The sequence below is a fragment of the Schistocerca serialis genome, chromosome 4, assembly GCF_023864345.2.
Source record: "Schistocerca serialis cubense isolate TAMUIC-IGC-003099 chromosome 4, iqSchSeri2.2, whole genome shotgun sequence".
NCBI classification, from domain to species: Eukaryota; Metazoa; Arthropoda; class Insecta; order Orthoptera; family Acrididae; genus Schistocerca; species Schistocerca serialis.
The window spans coordinates 77017582-77038715 of NC_064641.1; the positions used below are offsets into that span (position 1 = coordinate 77017582).

Genomic DNA, 21134 nt, shown 5'->3' on the forward strand with positions numbered 1-21134 from the left:
TTTAGGTTGCTTGAATTCTTTCTCAACAAGTCTGAAAATTTGGTAACAAACTCTGATGGAGAGACAAATTTTTTTTTCAGTGTCTACTCTCAGCTGAAAACAATCTTGGTTTGGTATGCATTACATTTAGAAGTATCACTGCAATGAGCTACACACAAAAACGTCAGTTTATGTTATGCAAAACCACTCTGCATTGTCTTAAGGATATGTCTTCCAAGGTACTGCAATGTCAGGAATAATAATATTGTATGCAATAGATATATACGCTCCAGCCAGTCTCTATAAACACTTCTGGAATATACATTCCCAGATTAAGAGTATTTGGAGAAAATATTATTAACTTATAATTTACACAACTACAATACAAAGCACAAGCATAATTGTAGCATAGACCATTCAGCTCTGTTTCCAGGTTTCAATGCAAAAGTCTATCATACACAACAGATATAAAGCTACAAAAATCGGTAATCTTCATAATTTTGAAAGTATACTTAAGTTTACCTTATTAGCCATTACTTGTTTCAATCATGTGGTTATCTTGCTTTGGAGTTTGTGATGTCTGTTAGTAATAAAAAGGTAATAACACACAGATAATCACCATCATCTGGTATCATTCTACTCATGTCAATCTTAAGCAGACGGTACCAGAAGAGAGGTACTTAATATTATCCTTGTGAGAGTAGCAGGTATTTTTTCTTCTAAGAAGTGGCCACTAGCTCAAAGTGTATTTGCTTTTCAAGTATGAATATTGTATATCAGAGTATATTTGTGTTAGTTAACTGTTAATACAGCTTTCAAAAGAAGTTAGCAATAACTACTTTTCATTGTTAGTGTACATTAGGATTTGTTCCACAGGTCCAGACACCCATCTTTGTGACTGGATTTATCAAGGACACTTCAAGTGGGATTTACATAATCTGAATAGTTGTACAGCATCTATTTCATTTCTTCTGAACATGAAGCAGTTGAACACTGCATTAGCAGATGTACATTTAAAGCTTACCCTCGTTAATAGAACATGCAAAGTTCAGTACCAAAAATACTTTTCATTTTTTTCCCATTTATTCACTGATTGTTTTTCACATATCCAATCAAGAAGAAGAACCATTTGGAAAAGTGGAATGAGCTCAGCTGTTCAAATTTAAATCTGTACACCCAACCAGTTATCCAAAACTACATCATTACACTGTATTAACGACATAGCCGTACACTACTACCACGGTTTACAATGTTAAAGGTTAGCTGGAAAGATGCTACTTTGGAAATGCTGTTTCTGCCTCAGTGTTGTTTAACAACTGCTATTTATCTCCCACTACTAGCTTAAGCACTACACTACCATATTCTACACTTGTAACAAAAAGGCATTTTACACTGAATATTGCTACTCATCATACAGTTAATAGGAGGTTTCAATTCTTGGATCTACAAGAAGTTAATCGGGTAATTTGTAGGAGGGTTGGTAGCTAAAATATCTTTTTCTTTTGAATTTGTAGGTGTTATGCACTTAAACTTATGTGCACTTGAAAAGTGTCATAACTGACCAATTGTGTGATATAACTGTTTCTTTCAAATAAACCAACAGCTTATGCAGGAAAATGGTTTCATTCAATAACTTCATGATGACTGTGGATCCGAGTACAAACTAAGCTGCTGATGTGTACAGCACCAAGCATAGAGCGCAGATGTATTCTTTATATAGAAGAATTGTAACTTCAAATTGCAAATGTAATTTTATTTATATTACTGTTTTCTCAGTAAGCTCACATCCATGACTTGGAGATGTTCCTCTTTATTATGATGAATAGTACCATATTTCAATCTAATGTATGTGCTGTCACAGAATAAAGGAGGTTGTACACTCTGTGACATCTTTATAAAAATATATTCAAGAAGTTACAACTGGAAGGCATAAAAGTAGTAGTTCAACTATACATTCTATAGGTCTTACCAGATATACACTGTTTTAGTCACAGATACAAGTACCTACCCACAGCCCATATTAGTAACCAATAAAAGGTTTTTTTAGATAGGCAAATCACAATAAACCAGATACAGATAGTGATGCAATGAATTAAATGCATAAAATGAAGTTAACATTTTATTTGCCTTCTAAATTAAGCAAGTCGTTGTTAGTAACAGAAAAGATCTAACCTGGCACACTAGCTATGGCATAGTACACCATGCTCAGCTGTTTAGCAGGCCACTTAATATGTGTTTACAAACTAAACCTTCCGTAATTTGTATCTCATGTCCCATGTTGTTAGTTCTTACTTACTAAGATCAGAAACAGTTACTTCATATCTTAAAGTACAATATTTACACAGCAAAAACATGGACCCAACAATGAATGTATGGAAGCAGTTTATGCCAAAAAGAAGTAAAACCTTAGAACCTTCCCGAAAAGAAAAAGATTCTCTAAAGTAAGTTGTTCCAATACAGCTCCAAGGGGCACGGGTGCAGGGGAGTGCCCTTCAGTTTGCTCACAGCCAAGTTCAGCTAGCAATGGCTACCTGGTAAGTAGCCTTACTGCATGCACTCTGTGCATGTGTGCACCACTCGGCAACTACTTTTGTGAACAGTCTACGCTAAAGTGTGTAGCAGAAAGAAATGATCAGAGTCTCTCCTGGATATTATTCAGCTGAGTTCATGGGAAACTATGTGGTTTTTTTTCTTTTTTTTTTTACATAGAAACAGTAATAAGCAAAATTCTGCTCTGTGTTTATTAGGCAATTAAATTATCTGACCAACAAGAGGAAAATACTAACACAAAGGAAAGCAAAAATAGGAATTAGGTAATACATGCACTGGTCAGCCTGCTGCTGCCCATACAGCTACAAAAACACCACATGGTAAACAATGAAAATAGTTATTGTAAGAATGAATATATGTGTGTGTGTGTGTGTGTGTGTGTGTGTGTGTGTGTTGGGCGGGGGGGGGGGGGGGGGGGGGGCAGGCGGCAAAGAAACAGGGGCAGCAAAATGACAAGCAAAAGCAGATCTCAAAATCATATGCATGGAGTGTAAATAATCAACATTATTTGCCTGTTAATACACATATTAAATTCAATCAACATCATACCTCTAAAAGTTACAAAAATTTTCAAGCACATAAGTCATCTGTTAGCATTTTATTGCAAACAACCAAAAGTGATGAAGTGTAATTTTTGGCATCACTAGAAAATGCAATATAGACATTGGGCACAGAAAATTTATACATGATAACCCCCTTTTATTTTGCTAAATTTCAGTTCACAAGTTACAATCATCATTAATACCAAATCAACAAGCAACAGATGTATCTGCTGTGTGCTAAATGACAACAAAATAAAGGATCTTGTATGAACATACAGAAAATCAAAATTGAAGAAGATAGTTTCAAGTTATAGAATGTAAAAACAACAATAATATGTTAGGCACATCATTTAAAATAGCTATATCTACGCACTCTCATCAAATCTTATAGCTTAGAGACTAGTGAGAAATTTTGACACAGCATACAACTACTTCCAAAGCTCACATAAATATCAAACTGTAATGAAAAGCAATTGTCATAACTTCTGAAGTATGTATAGTTGCGTCTGGAATTTTCAACAAGCTGATTTATTAGTTTACAACAAGGTCAAAAAATTACTAATAAATCTAATGTTGTGAAAATAAAGCTTAATAAATAATTAAATCAAAGAATTAATTGAAGTATACATAAGAGACAGGGGACTACTGATATTTTACATTTTACACACAAAATAAAATATCTGATTCATGACAATATAAGCTTCACATTCAATTACAATATTATTATGGAAACAATGATCTCAAACCTTCTCTGTAATATTTGTTCACACACCATTTCAATAACATCCAATCTTCTGAAACGCGAACAGCAGCAAATAATTATGTTCCATTTGATTTTGCAGACAAAAAATTCATGACAGAAATATTCTCGTATTGTTGCTAGGATGAATTCTTTTTTACAAATATATTAACAATGTCAAAAGCATGTCTAGCGGCAATCTTCTGGTGCTAAGAAATTCCCATCAGCATTTCGTGCTGGTACAGGAATGCGATGTACCAGTTTAATATGACTCACCAGTGTGTCATTACGATTTGTCTTTTTTGGACAAAAGGGGCACTGAAACTGAGGTTCCTTGCCACATTCGAGCCTTATATGCCGAAGTAAATTTGTTCGCCATTTGTACAGTTTTCCACAACGCGTGCATGGAAATGGATCAGGTTGGGATGGCAACAGGGAACTTACAGGTTGGAAATCTTTCTTAAGTGTGAGTGTTGTTGAATAACCTGATAATAATTCTGCTTCTCTCCCATGAGGATGTTGATGAAACTGCTTGGTCGGAGGTGGATATGTTGACCACTGCCAGTCCTTATCATCTGCAACACCACAAAATGAAATGGTGTTATACATTTCACTGACTGAAGGAACTGGGAAACGAGGGACAAATTTATAAATGAATATGTGTCGGCATTCATGATATGACAATCCAAAACTTCATAAAAATTATCTTACAGTCTTTACCATCATTGCAGAAGAAAAAAATTAGGATCACAATATGTATAGTGTAAAACCCACTTCCTTTTATTGTGTTGTTATTCTGTTATCCATACTGCAGTTGGTATTGGCTCAGCCAACAACATGGAGGCACTAATTTTGTGATTTATGTAGTCTTATAGACTAGTATTTTAGTCAACAATACTTCATTCAGACCTTGAAAAGTGGTCATTTTAGGTTTTTATTTAACAATACAACAAAATATCTGCAGTGCACAAAAAGTTACATAAATTTAGTTCTTTTCTTGTATGACATAGGTGATGATACACTAATGAACCTGCAAAAACAAAAACCAATCCAATATTCACTATAACGACAAACACACCACAGGTAAATATATCATTTACCTTCCATTAATCCATTAATGAGAAAAACACTCACAACATCACACCACAGAAAAGAGGCCTATATTTTTCACAATAGTAGGTTTTATGCTCTCTCTCTGTCTCTCTCTCTCTTGGCGTCTTCCTTATTGTGTATATGCATATTATGTGTATAGCATTCCAAGAACCCTCTCAAATCTATGAAATATTTATTCATGAAACAAACTAATAAAAAGGGAAATTTACAATTACTTTTCAGCAACTTTTCTGCTGCATATGACAGAAATTCAAATACAAGTACAATAGCGTCACTATATAATAATATTATTGAAAACAGACTAATTCAGCAAGAAAAAGTAATCAATTTGCTACAGGCAAAACATACGTATAAATAAAAGCTCTGTGTCTTAGCTTTACAGCTGCAGTCTCTTCCTAAGCAAGACTGTGAAAGACAAGTCAGCCTATTCATAAGCATAGATAAAAAAAAAAAAAACACCACAAACCCATAAAGACTGGAATAGTATGAGCAAAATAGCAGAGATAACATCAGTATGACGACAGCAGGATCATAAAGGAAATAAACAGGAGATCAATGGATAAGAGTGTTATTTAAAACAAACAGTTAAGAAGAAAACTATTCTTAAAAAGTATAACAACAGAAATAGCAATAAGAAGACAAAGTAAAAGAATTATTAGAGAGATACGGTCCCTTGAGGTCAGCGGCTTGAGCAAACAGTGTCTACATTTTTGCCTTTTCTGAGACATGTTTTGACAATGTTATATCATTAGTGAGTTATTTCTGTGGAAGGTGTGTTATTTACTAAGATTCATACACTTATGGATACCGTATTTATAGCATTTGTACTGACAACTATGTGAAGAGGACAGACTGCTACTGACCACATAGATGTGGTATTGAGCGGCACACAGGTACACTGAACAAAAACTGCTATATAAAAATAGCTATCAAACTAAGCCATTCATCAGATACAGACAAAACACATACACATACACATTCACACATGCATAACTCATACATGAAAGATAATAAGTTTTCATTCTCTTCTGCTAATCGGCGAGTGGTCCCCTTTGGCCACATGAGTGTGAAAACTTGGGAATGACAAACTTCACTTGATCACAAATATGCCAGGAAAGTGATTCTATTGGCTACAAAAAAATGAGTACCGTCAAACGGGGTGATTTCGGACACAGGGGCAAATTCAGACAATATGGCTTATTTGCTCTTTGCCACTGCATAGAAACAAAGAGTTACTTATTTTAACATCCGTGTGCCATATATTTTAAGCACAAGATTGCATTTATCGCTTTCCACAACTTTTATTTTGCGTCAGTTGTTTCCCTAGGTGAATAATTGTTAAAAATCCATGCATTATCGTAAAGTGGAAACTTTCTATTGTTGCGCCGAGCGGGAAGTTATTGTAACCGTAATTATCGGCGCGCTCAGTAGCTAACAGCATTGAGACAATTCCTGTACAAGTTTGTTGAGTTTCTCGTGTACGGTTATAAAATAATGATGGTTTTTGTAAAACTGTGTACTATGTGGATTGATTTTGAACAATGTCAAGAACGTATAAGAGCAAGAGAGGTGCTACAGTATGGTGTAATTATGACCCGGAACTTTTAGATAAAGCTGTGATATTCAGAGTGGTAAATTATCGTATAGAAAAGCGTGTGAATTGTATGGTATACCTAAACCCACCCTACAAAATAAAGCGCAGGAAGCACATCCAAAAAAAATGGGAGGACAGCCAGTGCTAAATAAAGAAGAAGAAATTTTGAAGCAAAGTATCTTGAGGGCTGCATATTGGGGATTTCCCTTCACTAAACTGGATATTAGATATTTAGTTAAAGGCTACCTTGATAAATCTGCCCAAAAAGAGAAAAAATTTCGTAATAATTTGCCAGGAGAAGAATGGGTGCATTTATCCCTCAAACGACAGTCAGAGATGTTTTTCTCCAATATCAAGGCAAAGCTGGAAAATCTCCCACCCAGCAACATGATCGACTATGGTGAAATCAACATGTCAGATCATCCAGGCAAGCAGCAGATAATTACAAAACAAGGGAGTAAGCATTCTGAAAAAGTGATGGACTCATCAAAATCTAGTATCTCAATAATGATAGCACCTAGTGCTTATGGTACACTGTTTCCTCCGTACGTCCTTTACAAATCAGACCATTTGTGGGACACGTGGGAAGAAGGTGGACCACAAGGAACCCGTTTCAGTGAACAAAAGTGGATGGTTTGACCTGCCAATATTTGAAGACTTGTTCTTTACAATCGCTTTGCCCTATTTGAAGAGGCAAAACGGGCCAACAGTCATGATTGGAGACAACTTACCCAGTCATGTGTCTTTACGTGTTATTGAAGAGTGTGAGCGGAACAATATGTCATTCATTCTCCTTCCCCCCCCAATAGTACGCACCTCCTCCAACCGCTCAATGTAAGCGTCTTCAGGCCAATGAAAGCAGCTTGGCGTGCTGTATTAACTGATTGGAAGAAACACACTCGTGGGACCATTTCCCAGTATGCCTTCACATCTTTTCTGAAGCACACACAGACTAAGATTTCAGCAAACTCCAAGGAAAACATAAAGGGTGGATTTCACGCCACAGGCCTAATCCCTTTTGATCTAGATCATGTCTTATGAAAATTGCCTGATAATAAGGAGAGCCAGCAAAGCAATGCAGACACATGGTCTTCCACTTTTGAAGAAATGCTCAAAGAAATTCGTTATCTTCCAAATAAGCTTGGTAGCTCCCGCCGACGCAAACTTGACATTCAACCTGGAAAATCAATCCTGGGCGAGATTTTCAAGAAAACGAAAACAGTGCTGAAACAAGTGACAGTGCTTCTAGCAGTAGTGAAAGTGAAAAGACACATCATCCAACAAAGTTTTACTGCTGAAAGAAGAGGCTTTTCTTGTTGCAGAGTACAAATATAAACGTGGAAACAAGGCAGTATGTTGGAGTGGCCACAAATGTTGGTGCTAGGGAAGTAAGTGTGAAATTCTTGCGCCCACACAAGAAAAGCAAAAACATATTTGTGTTTCCTAATGTCTCCGATGAAGACACAATACCAAAATTGCAAATTTCGAGAATACTTCCCACACTAGTTGTGAAACAAGGAATGTTCATTTTTCGAGAAGATGCACTTTAGACTCGAAGACAATCATTTATTTAAAGTGTTTGCAACTTAATTTAGAATGATAAGTGAGAAAATTATCTTGACCTTTTAGTTAAATTACTTTGTTTGCTTCTGTCTGTTTCTAATACTTCAGTTAAGAGCTGTAAAAAAATTTTTATTTAAACTCTTGCAAAATAAAAACTTATCTGTAATATATAAAATTCATTACATCATTCCATATCACTTACTCGTAACAAAGGGTACCTTAAAATGTTTAAAATGTCACCAAAATCAAATAAAAAGCATGTAGAATTTTAAAAAAAAGGCAGTAATTGTCCAAATTCACCCTCTACCATATTTACTCGAATCTAAGCCGCACTCGGATCTAAGCCGCACCTGAAAAATGAGACTCGAAATCAAGGAAAAAAAAATTTCCCGAGTCTAAGCCGCACCTGAAATTTGAGACTTGAAATTCAAGGGGAGAGAAAAGTTTTAGGCCGCAACTCCAAATCGAAACAAAGTTGGTCCATAGTAATATGAGACACAATTTAGGTCGAATGAATGACGATACAGCTACAGTAGTTAAGTTCGAGTCGTAAGCTTAGCAGTTAAGCTTTACCAGGTAGCCATTGCTATGCGTCAGGCGCTCCATCCGTACTGATACGGTTACCCTTCCTTTTTCACATGCTTCGTCTGGTTTGAATTGATTGCTTATTTTTCTTTGATCTGATAAGTGCCGTTCTCTTTGTTATAGGTGTTTACGTCGCTCTAAGCTGAAAATGCATTATTTTACTGTGTCACGCATTGTTTGTCGCATTCTGATTATGAGTGTTTATGACCTGCCGCCGCTCGCGGCATGGCTTGCTTTCGACTCATCAGCGAAACAGTGGCAAGAGACTGCTATTTGTTTTCTTTGCTGCTTTCTTTGATAATGATCAGCAAGAACCAAATAATAGACTGCATATGATAGAAGATGTTCTGAACGAGAGTTTAGCGAAAATTTTTCTCCGTTTGAAAATCTTTGCAGACGCCTCTTTCGTACATTACATTCTGCACAGAAATTAGAGTCATCTTAGATTTAAAAATCTAGTCAATTGCCGTGCTTCATTTCTGACTGTATCACTATTAGGCATAAGAATAATATGAATATAAACATGACATGGTATGTATACTCTTCCACGTTTGCTGTTGTCTCACTCTAGTTTCGTAGTTTATTAGGCAGACAGAATTTAAATGAGATAGCAGCAAACACGAAAGAATACATGGCAAAATGTTTATATTCGTATTATTCTTATGGTGAAGAGAATACTGCATGTGATTCACAATTCATAAAAGTTCCTATTTGCCATCATCTCTTTTCACAAGTAGGAAAAAAATTCAGAACGTAGAGTTGGCCATATTGACAAAACATCCCAAACAATCTTGCCAGTCGGATTTTCGTAGTACATTGAAATGCTGCCACATTCGAAGATGAACAATACGGCAATTGTATTTACTTCGTTGGATAATGTATGAAAATGCAATGGTCGAAACTCGGGGCGGAGAAAAAAGCTCGTCTTCCACCTTTTTTTAAATTTATTTATTGACGCAGAGGTTTTGGCTCTAGTATTTATCTTTCTGCCCGCAAAGCATGCCTGCGTAGCGCTACATATATTCGACGGCAGAAGTTAGTTGTGGCGGCACCTACCAACATTTTTCAGAACTTCCGCTTACTTTGCACTCGAATCTAAGCCTCAGGCGGTTTTTTGGATTACAAAAACCGGAAAAAAAGTGCGGCTTAGATTCGAGTAAATACGTTATATACTGTAACTTCGGACAGAGATTTAAAAATCACATGTGTCCGCAATCACCCCAATCCATGGGGTGACTTCGGACACTTATTTACGGTAACTGCCTCAGATAAATATACCTACACATGCACTTTCTGGTTGGTTGGTTGGTTTTGAGGAAGGAAACCAGACAGCGAGGTCATCGGTCTCATCGGGTTAGGGAAAGACGGGGAAGGAAGTTGGCCGTGCCCTTTGAAAGGAACCATCCCGGCATTTGCCTGGAGCGATTTCGGGAAATCACGGAAAACCTAAATCAGGATGGCCGGACGCGGGATTGAACCGTCGTCCTCCCGAATGCAAGTCCAGTTTCTAACCACTGCGCCACCTCGCTCGGTACACTTTCTGGTTCTGGGATATTTTATTCATTACACATATACCCTACCACTTCCATAACAATCAATTTAATCTAACAATATATATGAAAGTTACAATCAAAATAATGACAAAACCGTCCGAAATCACCCCATTTGATGGTAGTACATATTGTTTATACAACAAATCCACCTCCCACAATGTGGCTGGTAGCTCTAGTAATTAAAGGGGCCAAACTAGGAGGTTATCAGTCCCTCTCTCCTGGAACAGGCCAGTCACCAAAAAGTCAACAAAACAAAGTCAGCAGGTAAGTAAATCTGCTTAAAGGAAGTCCCTCTAACAAAAAAATCACCTTCAGAGGAGATCTGGTATCCAAGTAGAGAACAAATTAGCATATTTCATCAAAATATAAGAGGTATTAGAAATAAAGTTAGTAAACTGCTGATAGATGTTGACTCTGACATGGGTATTGGTATATCGGAGCACCACTTAAATAATTTGACAATTCAGAGACTTCCTTTACTAGGATACAGATAAGCTAATTCAGAGACTTCCTTTACTAGGATACAGATAAGCTGGCTGTTTATCAAGAAGGTTCTTGTGGAATCAGGGAGTGGCCATGCACGTAAAAAACAGTATTCCATTTGAGTCTGTAGACATATCACGGCACTGCACTGAGCAGATATTTGAACGTCGTGCAGGGGCACTTAAATTTAGTGAAACTAAACTTGTAGTTGTTGTTTACGGGTCTCCTAATGCTGACTTCAGAGGATTTCCGCTCAAGGTAGAGAGGGTTCTTGGTTCACTTTATAGGAAGTACTAAAAGTTAGTTACATGTGGTGACTTCAATATTAATTCTGTACATGACTGTGCAAGAAAAAGGATGTTGGTAGATCTCCTAAAATCATGTTCTGATGCACACTGTGTTTTTTCCAACCAAGGGGCAGGGGAACAGAAGCACAGCCACAGGCAATATTTTAATTCATTCTTCATTACTAGATGAGCATTCTGTTAGTAAGAGGGTGAATGTGGCCTTTCAGATCATGATGCACAAATTTTAACATTGAAAGGATTTTGCACTAAAAAAATGTCACATATAATTACAAACTATATAGGAAAGCTAATCCAATGGCAACAGAGAGTTTTTTAAACCTTGTTAAGGAACAAGATTGGCAAGATGTTTATAGTGGTTATAACATAGGTGACAAATATAAAGCTTTCCTTAACACATTTCTCATGCTCTTTCAGAGTTGCATTCCATTAGAATGTTCTAAACATTGTACTAGCAGTTAAAGGCAGCCTGGGTGGCTGACTAGTGGGACAAGGATATAACATAGAACAAAGCGGGAATTACATCAAAATGTTAGAAGTAATCACAATCAAGCTACAGTAGCCCATTACAAACATTATTGTACAGTGCTTAAAAATGTTATTAGGAAGGCAGGGAATCCTGGACAGTCAGGACCCAGGGATGGCGAAGGTAACATTGGTCAAGAACTTGTAAACTGACCAAAGATTCACAACAGATGAGGAAGGACTATCCAGCTCAGGAATGGATATGCTCAAGAACACAAGAGACGGCTACTCCACAGTGAAAATGCTAGAGCCATCCAGCAAGGTGCAAGAGTTCACTGCATCCTACATGAACATCAGCAAAGTAAGCATGACCAGTAACCATCGAGCCATTATGATCTGTATAAACTACTTCTGAATCCCGAAATGTGATAAGAATGGAGAATAATTGTCGGCAGAGTGTCTCAGGATGAGCTGTCTTTCAGACCTTGTAATAGGTCAAGGCAGAGTTGTGTACTGGAGCTGCACCATGGAAGTGTACATGAGTGGGCCTGGAAAACAGGTGGAAGAGAGGAAAGCTGGAGTTCCCAGATGTGGATGACGATCTTAATCCCAGATCTGGGTCGCCATTGTGGGAGGCGGATCTCTGTATTTGGAAAGAGGAGACAGCAGTTTGGTTGCTCCAGGAAGCAGTGGATGCTTAACACATAAATGATCAACAGTTGTTGGTGCAGAACTCGCAATGTTGGAACCCCTACCTATGCTACAAGACTGATTACAGGGATTGTCTGAAAGGCACCAGTTGCCAGTCATACCCCAAAATGGTGTATAGGGTCGAGCATCTGCAACACAGAGGATGATGCTGAGCCATATGTGGCACTCCAGTGATCTACGTAGACAGGTGCAGTAATAGAACAGCTAATTCACATGATAAAATTAAAACCATTGTGAAGGAAGTGTCTGGTCTGCAGCACAAGGTCAACGATATAAAGTCAGTTCATAGTAGTAAAAATATTTCTGTTATTGGTAAGTCATATATATGTACAGTATTTAAATAACAGTCATTTTCTGAGCAAATAATAACTTAGTTTCTACAGGGTATCATATAACTCCCTTGGAAAATGCCTTTCCGAGATTGGTGTCTGAAATACTCCTCAGTGATACAGACATGGGCAAGATTGAGTCAATAATTAAATCACTGAAGACAAAAGACTCTCATGGATATGATGGAGTGCCTAGCAGAATATTAAAGTACTGTGCTGCACATGTTAGCCCTGTACTTAGCCATATTTGTAATTTTTCCTTTAAGAATGGTCAGATTCCTAAATGATTAAAGTGCTCAGTAGTAAAGCCACTTTATAAAATGGGAGAAAGTGATATGTAGACAATTTTAGACCTATTTCTAAGCCATCAGTGTTTGCTAAAGTTATTGAAAAGGCTGTGTATGTAAGGATAATTGCTCACTTTATATCACATAATTTGCTATCAAATGTACAGTTTGGTTTAAGAGGTGGTTTAACAACTGAAAATGCTATATTCTCTCTTCTCTGTGAGGTACTGAATGTATTAAACAAAAGGTTTTGAATGCTAGGCATATTTTTTGCTTTAACTGAGGCGTTTGGTTGTGTTGATCACAAAATACTGCTCCAGAAGTTGGACCAGTATGGAATATGGGGAGTAGCTCACAACTGGTTCACCTCTTTAACAACAGACAGCAAAAGGTCATTATTCACAGTGTTGAGAATGGCACTGATGTGGGGTATGAGAGGGGTATGGTCAAATGTAGGGTGCCCCAGGGATCAGTGCTGCGGCCACTCCTGTTCCTTATTTATGTAAATGATATGCCTTCTAGTATTAAAGGTAATCCTAAAATACTTCTGTTTGCTGATGACACCAGATTGGTAGTAAAGGATGTTGTGTGCAACATTGGCTCAGTTTCAAACAGTGCAGTTAATGACAGAAGTTCATGGCTTGTAGAAAATAAAGTAATGCTAAATCACAGTAAGACTCAGTTTTTACAGTTTCTAACACACTGGTCAATAATACCTGACATTTTAATTTTACAAAATGGGCATATGATTAGTGAAACTGAACAGTTCAAATTTCTTGGTATTCAGATAGATGGTAAACTGCCGTGGAAAGCCCATGTTCAGGATCTTGTTCAAAGTCTTAATGCTGCCATTTTTGCTATTCAAACAGTATCTGAAGTAAGTGATCATTTGACACGAAAATTAGTCTACTTATTTTCATTCACTATTGCCTTATGGTATTATATTTTGGGGTAATTCTTTCCATTCTCAAAGGATATTTTTGTCTTAGAAATTGGCAGTTCTGGCAATAAGTGGTGCAAGTTTGCGAACGTCTTGTCGACCCCTGTTCACTAGTCTGGGTATTCTGACATTGGCCTCTCAACATATACATTCTTTACTATCATTTGTTATTAACAATATCAACTTATTCCCAAGAATTAGCAGCTTTCACTCAGTTAATACTAGGCAGAAACCCAGTCTGCATTTGGATCGCAATTCCTTAACTCTTGTGCAGAAAGGTGTGCAGTATACTGCTGCATCCATTTTCAATAAGCAACCACAAGAACTCAAAACTCTTAGCAGTAACCATGCACTTTCAAATCTAAACTGAAGAATTTCCCCCATGGGTCACTCCTATTCTGTTGAGGAGTTCCTTGAAAAATTAAGCTGACTCCTTTGTTATATTGTTGCTTGTGTTTTCATAAACTTATGGCTTGACTTTTTTGGGGTTCATAAACATTTTATTTTTATTACTTTTATGTTGTAATTTCATGTACTGACACATTCCATGTCCTCAGAGGTTTACTCCTCAATTTGGTCCTACAGAACTAGACATATAAATAAAAATAAACAAACAAATGCACAGCAAAGAAGAGCCTAGTGTGCGAAACCCAAGGAAAGAAAACCCCAAGGTCTACTGAAGGCCAGCAAAACCAAGAGAAAGGAAGAAGAAAACGGGGGAGAGGAAGAAAGGCAGGCGAGGTGCTCCAACCAGGGAGAAGCTGGAGGCCCCAAAAGACAGAAAATGCAATGAGCCACATGCCCGTTGCCACTTACCACAGGCACCCCACCCAACAATACCCAGAAGAGATAAGTGACATGGACACAGGGTGAAATAAGCACAAGAAAACAAAGGAAGAACACCACATCAAGCAGAACACACGAAAAGGGGAAAGACGAGCAAAAGAGCCAGCAGAGTGTGGGCTGGGGTGGAGCACCAAATCCAAACAGCTGCTGCCCATTTGAGGCAGAGGAGGCAACAAGGCATCCTGCCAAATGCTCAATGGGCTCTGCCAAACCCTCAATGGACTGACAAATCAGGAAAATTAAGAGACCACTGTAGAGCAGCTACATTACCACAGCCCAGCAAAATGTGGACCACTGTCAAATAGGCACCACAACAACATTGGGGCAGATTCTCACTACGGAGATGACCATGAGTCAGCCAAGTATGGCCAATGCAAAGCCAGCAAAGGATGATGGAGTCCTTGCAAGAGCCCCACATGGAGGACCTCCACAAATTAGTTGTCACCCTTAACACCCATAGTATGTTTGGCAAAGGCAGAGTATGCCATGCCCTACTTCAAATCCTTAGGGCTTGACAGTTTAATACCGATCGAAGGTCCAGTTCCGGAATACCCATCTCAAGAGGTGGCTTGCCAGTGGCAAATTTCCCCAGCCAGACAGTGACTTCATTCTCTGCGATCCCGATGTGACGCAGAGTCCAGACAAAGACCACCAGGCATCCACAACATTTAAGGGCACAAGGGAATCCTGGACAGTCAGGACCCAGGGATGGCGAAGGTAACATTGGTCAAGAACTTGTAAACTGACCAAAGATTCACAACAAATGAGGAAGGACTATCCAGCTCAGGAATGGATATGCTCAAGAACACGAGAGACGGCTACTCCACAGTGAAAATGCTAGAGCCATCCAGCAAGGTGCAAGAGTTCACTGCATCCTACATGAACATCAGCAAAGTAAGCATGACCAGTAACCATCGAGCCATTATGATCTGTATAAACTACTTCTGAATCCCGAAATGTGATAAGAATGGAGAAGAATTGTCGGCAGAGTGTCTCAGGATGAGCTGTCTTTCAGACCTTGTAATAGGTCAAGGCAGAGTTGTGGACTGGAGCTGCACCATGGAAGTGTACATGAGTGGGCCTGGAAAACAGGTGGAAGAGAGGAAAGCTGGAGTTCCCAGATGTGGATGACGATCTTAATCCCAGATCTGGGTCGCCATTGTGGGAGGCGGATCTCTGTATTTGGAAAGAGGAGACAGCAGTTTGGTTGCTCCAGGAAGCAGTGGATGCTTAACACATAAATGATCAACAGTTGTTGGTGCAGAACTCGCAATGTTGGAACCCCTACCTATGCTACAAGGCTGATTACAGGGATTGTCTGAAAGGCACCAGTTGCCAGTCATACCCCAAAATGGTGTATAGGGTCGAGCATCTGCAACACAGAAGATGATGCTGAGCCATATGTGGCACTCCAGTGATCTACGTAGACAGGACTGCACCAATGCTTTGTAGAAATGTAGCAGAGTAGAGTGGTCCGCACCCCAGTTGGGGTTGATGAGGCATCAAAAAGCACTGAGTTGTGATCAACGTGTCTGCTTTAGCTGACAAAGATGTAGAAGCCATGTCAATTGGGTATCAAAATGATGAGAGTCCACCACACTGAGGGACTGGCCATCAAGGTACAGATCCATATGGGGATGGACTGTATGGTGACAACACAAATGTGTAACGCAGGTCTTGGCAGCTGAAAAATGGAGGCCATGAGTGAGAGCCCAAGATTGCGCTTGGTGTATAGATCCCTGCAGTTGGCATTCAGCAATGCCCATTGCAGACAGGCAAAAATTAACGCAAAAATCATCAGCGTACAAAGAGGGGACACCACAGGCACTGCAGCTGCCACCAGACAATTGACAGCCACTACAGAGAGAGGAACACTCAACACAAAACCCTGCAGAACTCCGTTCTCCTGCAGGTGGGAGGTGCTATGGGAGGCACCAACTTGTGACTGAAAAGTGCAACATGAAAGAAAATTCTGGATTAAAATTGGGAGTGGGCCATGGAGGCCCCACTCATGTAAGGTGGCAAGGATGTGGTGGTGCCATGTGGTATCATAAGCTTTATGCAGATCACGGAAGACTGCAACAAGGTGTTGACACTATGCAAAACTCATTGGGATAGCAGACTCCAGATGGACTAAATTATCTGCAGTACAGCGACCTCAGCAAAAACAGCCCTGGGTCAAATCCAAAAGATCCAGAGATTCTAGGACCCAATACAGTGTTTAACTCACCATACGTTCAAGTAACTTGCAGAGGACATTGGTTAAACTGACTGAACAATAGGTGTCCACTTGAAGAGACAGTTTAGGCTACCAAATTTCAAAACTGGAATAATGACACTTTCTCGTCACTGAGACGGCTACTCCTCTGACTTCAAAGAAAGTTAAAAAGAACAAGTATATAACACTGGCTAGCAACTGATAAGTGTTGAAAAATTTGGATTGCACCTGGTCCGGTCCACAAGCCATGTCAAGGCAGAGAGCAACAACACTGGTGAATTTCCACTTACTAAACGAGGCATTATAAGGCTGGTGGTGGGGAACAAAAGATAAAGGGAATCATTCCAGGCAGTGTTTCAGAAGATGGAATGCTGGTGGATAGTGGACTGGTGCTGAGGATTGGGCGAAATCCGGCAAAATGCTGTGATCGGTGGTGAGGATAACACTATTCACGGAAATTCTTGGGAAATCCGGTAGAGAGATGGTGGCTGAAATGCACCTGATCATTGCCCATACCTGTGAAGAGGGAGTATATGGTCCTATGACAGCAACAATCGTTCCCAACAAATCTGTTCCTGGTGTTTAAGAATATGACAGCTCAGGCACAGCTGTTTAAAGACCAAGAGGTGGTCAACAGAAAGACGCCATTTGTAACGTTGGAAGCCACAATGGCGGTCATTAATAACTGCAGCAGTTTTTGTGAACCAAGGGGCAGTCTTCCGTCAGGGAGAACCCAAAGAGGAAGGAGTCACTGAAGCAGCTGACAAAAGTGTCAGCTGCTTCAGTGACTCCTTCCTCTTTGGAATGGCTTCGACCAAATTCCATACGGAATCATCAGTGCTGCTGTGTGGTAGAGTGAATGGGATGGCAGTAGACGAAAAGATATCCCAATCCACATTAGTAAAGACCCACTTGAGAGGGTGTCCAGGCGAGTGATGGTAATGAAAAGGTAAGCCATTTCAAACAGGATCACTGTCACACAAATCGTCACAAAATGCCCGCTAAATGAAAGGGAGGAATCCAGGGCTACAGGTGGAAATATCAACAGCTGAGAAAGTGCCATGTGCCACACTAAAGCATGTGGGGGCTCCCATATTGAGGAGGCAGAGATCAAGCCCTGTCGGCAGGTCTTCAACAATCCTACCCCAGTCACTGGTTGCAATACTACCCCACAGAGGGCTATGGATGCTAAAATTCCCAAGGAGAAGGAAAGGGGGAGGGAGCTGTTGAAGGAGGACAAGAAGAGCAAGCAGTGTAGGAGGCTGGTCTGGAGGGAGATTAAGATTACATATTGTTACAGCAGAGTCTAAATGGAGCCTAATGGCCACTGCTTACAGCACAGTATGAAGAGGAACCCAGGAACTAACAATGTCCATCTGGACCAACATACAGACAAAGCCAGAGGCTCACAAAGGGCTGACCCAGTTACAGCAGAAGGCTGAGAAAATACAACAAGTCGGTGAATGAGCATCCCAAAACAAATTCCTGCAATAAAACACAAGCTACAGGGTAGAGAGAAAGAAGACACTGCAATTCCAGAAGGTGGTGACAGCAACCATTAGAGTTCCATGGAAGCAGAGTAGTACTAGAGTCCAGATGGATGCCGAATGGGCTAGAATCATCAGTGTGCCAACTCAGTGTAAGGATGCAGTGACATCCAATCCAGGAATGACATCCCTGGGATGTCAGAGTGGGAGAGAGCAGGGGAGCCTTACCTGAGATCTGCACTTCTTCCTCTACTTCAGAGCGCAAGAGAAGAGGTGAAGGTGTGGTCAGGAAGAGAGTAAGTCACAGCTAATATCAGAATCCAAAAGAGAACAAGCAGCCTTGAGGCCCACAGAGTTGGGTCTCACGTCCGACTCAAAGTAACAGGCTTCTTGTTTTGGAGATGCCAGAGAGGGGGATTCCTACAGGGAGTCCCAGCCCAAGCAGTTGCCAGAGAAGTTTTCTTCTCCACCCGAGGAGAAGGAGGGGTTCTACGAAGGGAGGGAATGGGAACCGTCTGGGAGGAGGAAATGGAAGTGAGGCAGGATGGAAGTAAGGAGGACTGAGGAAACAGAAAGGATGCAACATCAGCAAAGGAAGACGTTAAAGATACCTGGTGGAGACAATCAAATCTCTGTCAAGAGTTTTGAATTCCTGAATCTCCCTATCCTTTCCTTTTTATACATCTGGCAATCTGGATAGTGTGGAGAGTGTGGGCCAGAACAATTCATCCAGTTGGATGGTGGGCGCAAGGACTTCACACATGGAGAGGGTGGCCATAGTCACCGCAAGCAGGGTTTGCTGTACATCGTGGTGACATATGACCAAATCACAGACATTGGAAACAGTACATTGGAGGTGGGATACAGGGTTTCACATTACAATGGTAAACCATAAATTTGACTTTTCCCGAAAGCGTAACCCACTCAAAAGCCACGATAAAAGCACCGGTATCAACATGACTGTCCTTAGGACCTCCGTGTACTCGTCAGATTCAAGTTCCTCATCAGATTTAAGAACGAATTATGTGTAGAAAATAATGCCCTTGGTCACATTTAAGGACTGGTGATGAGTAATGGTGGTGGTGGTGGTGGTGGTGGTGGTGGTGGTGGTTAGTGTTTAACGTCCCGTCGACAACGAGGTCATTAGAGACGGAGCACAAGCTCGGGTTAGGGAAGGATTGGGAAGGAAATCGGCCGTGCCATTTCAAAGGAACCATCCCAGCATTTGCCTGAAACGATTTAGGGAAATCACGGAAAACCTAAATCAGGATGGCTGGAGACGGGATTGAACCGTCGTCCTCCCGAATGTGAGTCCAGGACGAGTAATGCTCACCGGAATGTGTCCTACACACTCACAGGCACAAAGGGAAGGTGACTGACTGGCAAAAGTAGCTTTAATCAGTACTGAACCAGTTGGCTTCTTACTGAGTCAACTTCAGCAAACTTCAACATGTTTTACAAAAAAGGAGTAGTTTGGTAGCGATGAAAGTCTCCCCTTGCCTTGAACAAACCAAGTAATGGGGGAACAGTCTTGCCCCAAGTTAGTGGGCCTCGCCCTCTTTTCAGGGTTGGCCAGGGAAGGGGAGGCCAGGGAAGAAAAAGTAGGAGCAGGGAGAGAGCCATTCCTGTCTGAAGAGATGGCTACGAAAGAGCAACCACAATTGAGTTGAGCATGCTTCATGTGTGGAGTGTCTGCCATGGTAGCACCCACTCTGATCAGGGGATCATGCTGTGGGTGCCATACAGTTGTGGCCAGTGCCACCAGGCAAAGGAGGCATTGCCAGGAGTTATGATACCCCAACAAGAAGAGCAATCTTTCCTAGGCATACACAAGCTGTGACAGCTCGGGTACCGGAAGTGTGATCCCCGTGCTGTCAGGGGGCTTAGCCAGACTGGCATATAACAGCTCCAGCACACGAACTGGCTACAAGTGCTCATCACCTAGCAGGGGAGGAGAAGGGGGCTATGGCAGGGAAAGGAGGGGGGGGGGGGGGGGGAGAAGGAGAAGAAGGAAGGGAGCCCATGCCAGAGATTATAGGAATGGAGTTCTTCCACAAATGGCTCATAACACTATGGAAACACAATTTAGAAAGGGGGTTCAAACCCAAAAGGGGACCAGGAAAAAAAAGGAGGTGGGGCTGAGGGGGGCAGGGTAAGTGGAAACACGACACACAAAATTGAAACATAGTTGGGTCCTCATAAAGGGAAACATCGAGGGAGAAAGGTGGAGGGGGACGGGGAAACACGACACACAAAATTGAAACATAGTTGGGTCCTCATAAAGGGAAACATCGAGGGAGAAAGGTGGAGGGGGACGGCAGAATGCAGGCAGGGGAGGAGCTAGGATTGGAAGGTGTGGGTATAGGGAAGGGAGAGCAGTCGGGGAGAGAAGAAAGGCTGCAATAGCTGGGGGCCTCATGCACGCATCATATGTACCCACCAAAGAGCTGTGGGGTCCCTGGGGTATCACACTCTGATTTGCAGACATTATTTCAGATTTTTGCTGCAGCAAAGACTCCAATTACCACCACCAGGAAGTGTACAAGAATTTTCTTGGCAAAGAATAGCCATTCACCCCTCACACACATTACACTAATGCAAATTATGTTGAATATGCTGACATGTCAAAATATTTATGTCCACACACTCCAGTAAGAGAAAAAGGATTTTCTTGAATTCATAATGGAAAAAATTAAGAAATAAGAATATACTTTGTGCATTCTACAAACTGATTCTTGATGAGATTGCTGAGGACAGCAACTGAATGGATGGAAATTGAATGCCTTTGACTGGTATTATCAGCTTTCTAGTCACTACCAACTTAAGTAACAATTAACACTGTGTT

General features: G+C 40.4%; 1 protein-coding gene across 1 annotated transcript in view; it reads right to left on the reverse strand.

Moving 5' to 3' along the window:
• The window catches only part of LOC126474247 (uncharacterized), a 51772-nt gene that overhangs the window by 6557 nt on the left and 24081 nt on the right, over positions 1-21134 (reverse strand). The window contains exon 3 of the mRNA XM_050101711.1: positions 4296-4385. Within this exon, the coding sequence (XP_049957668.1) occupies positions 4296-4385 (90 nt within the window). The remainder of the gene's footprint in view (positions 1-4295; positions 4386-21134) is intronic.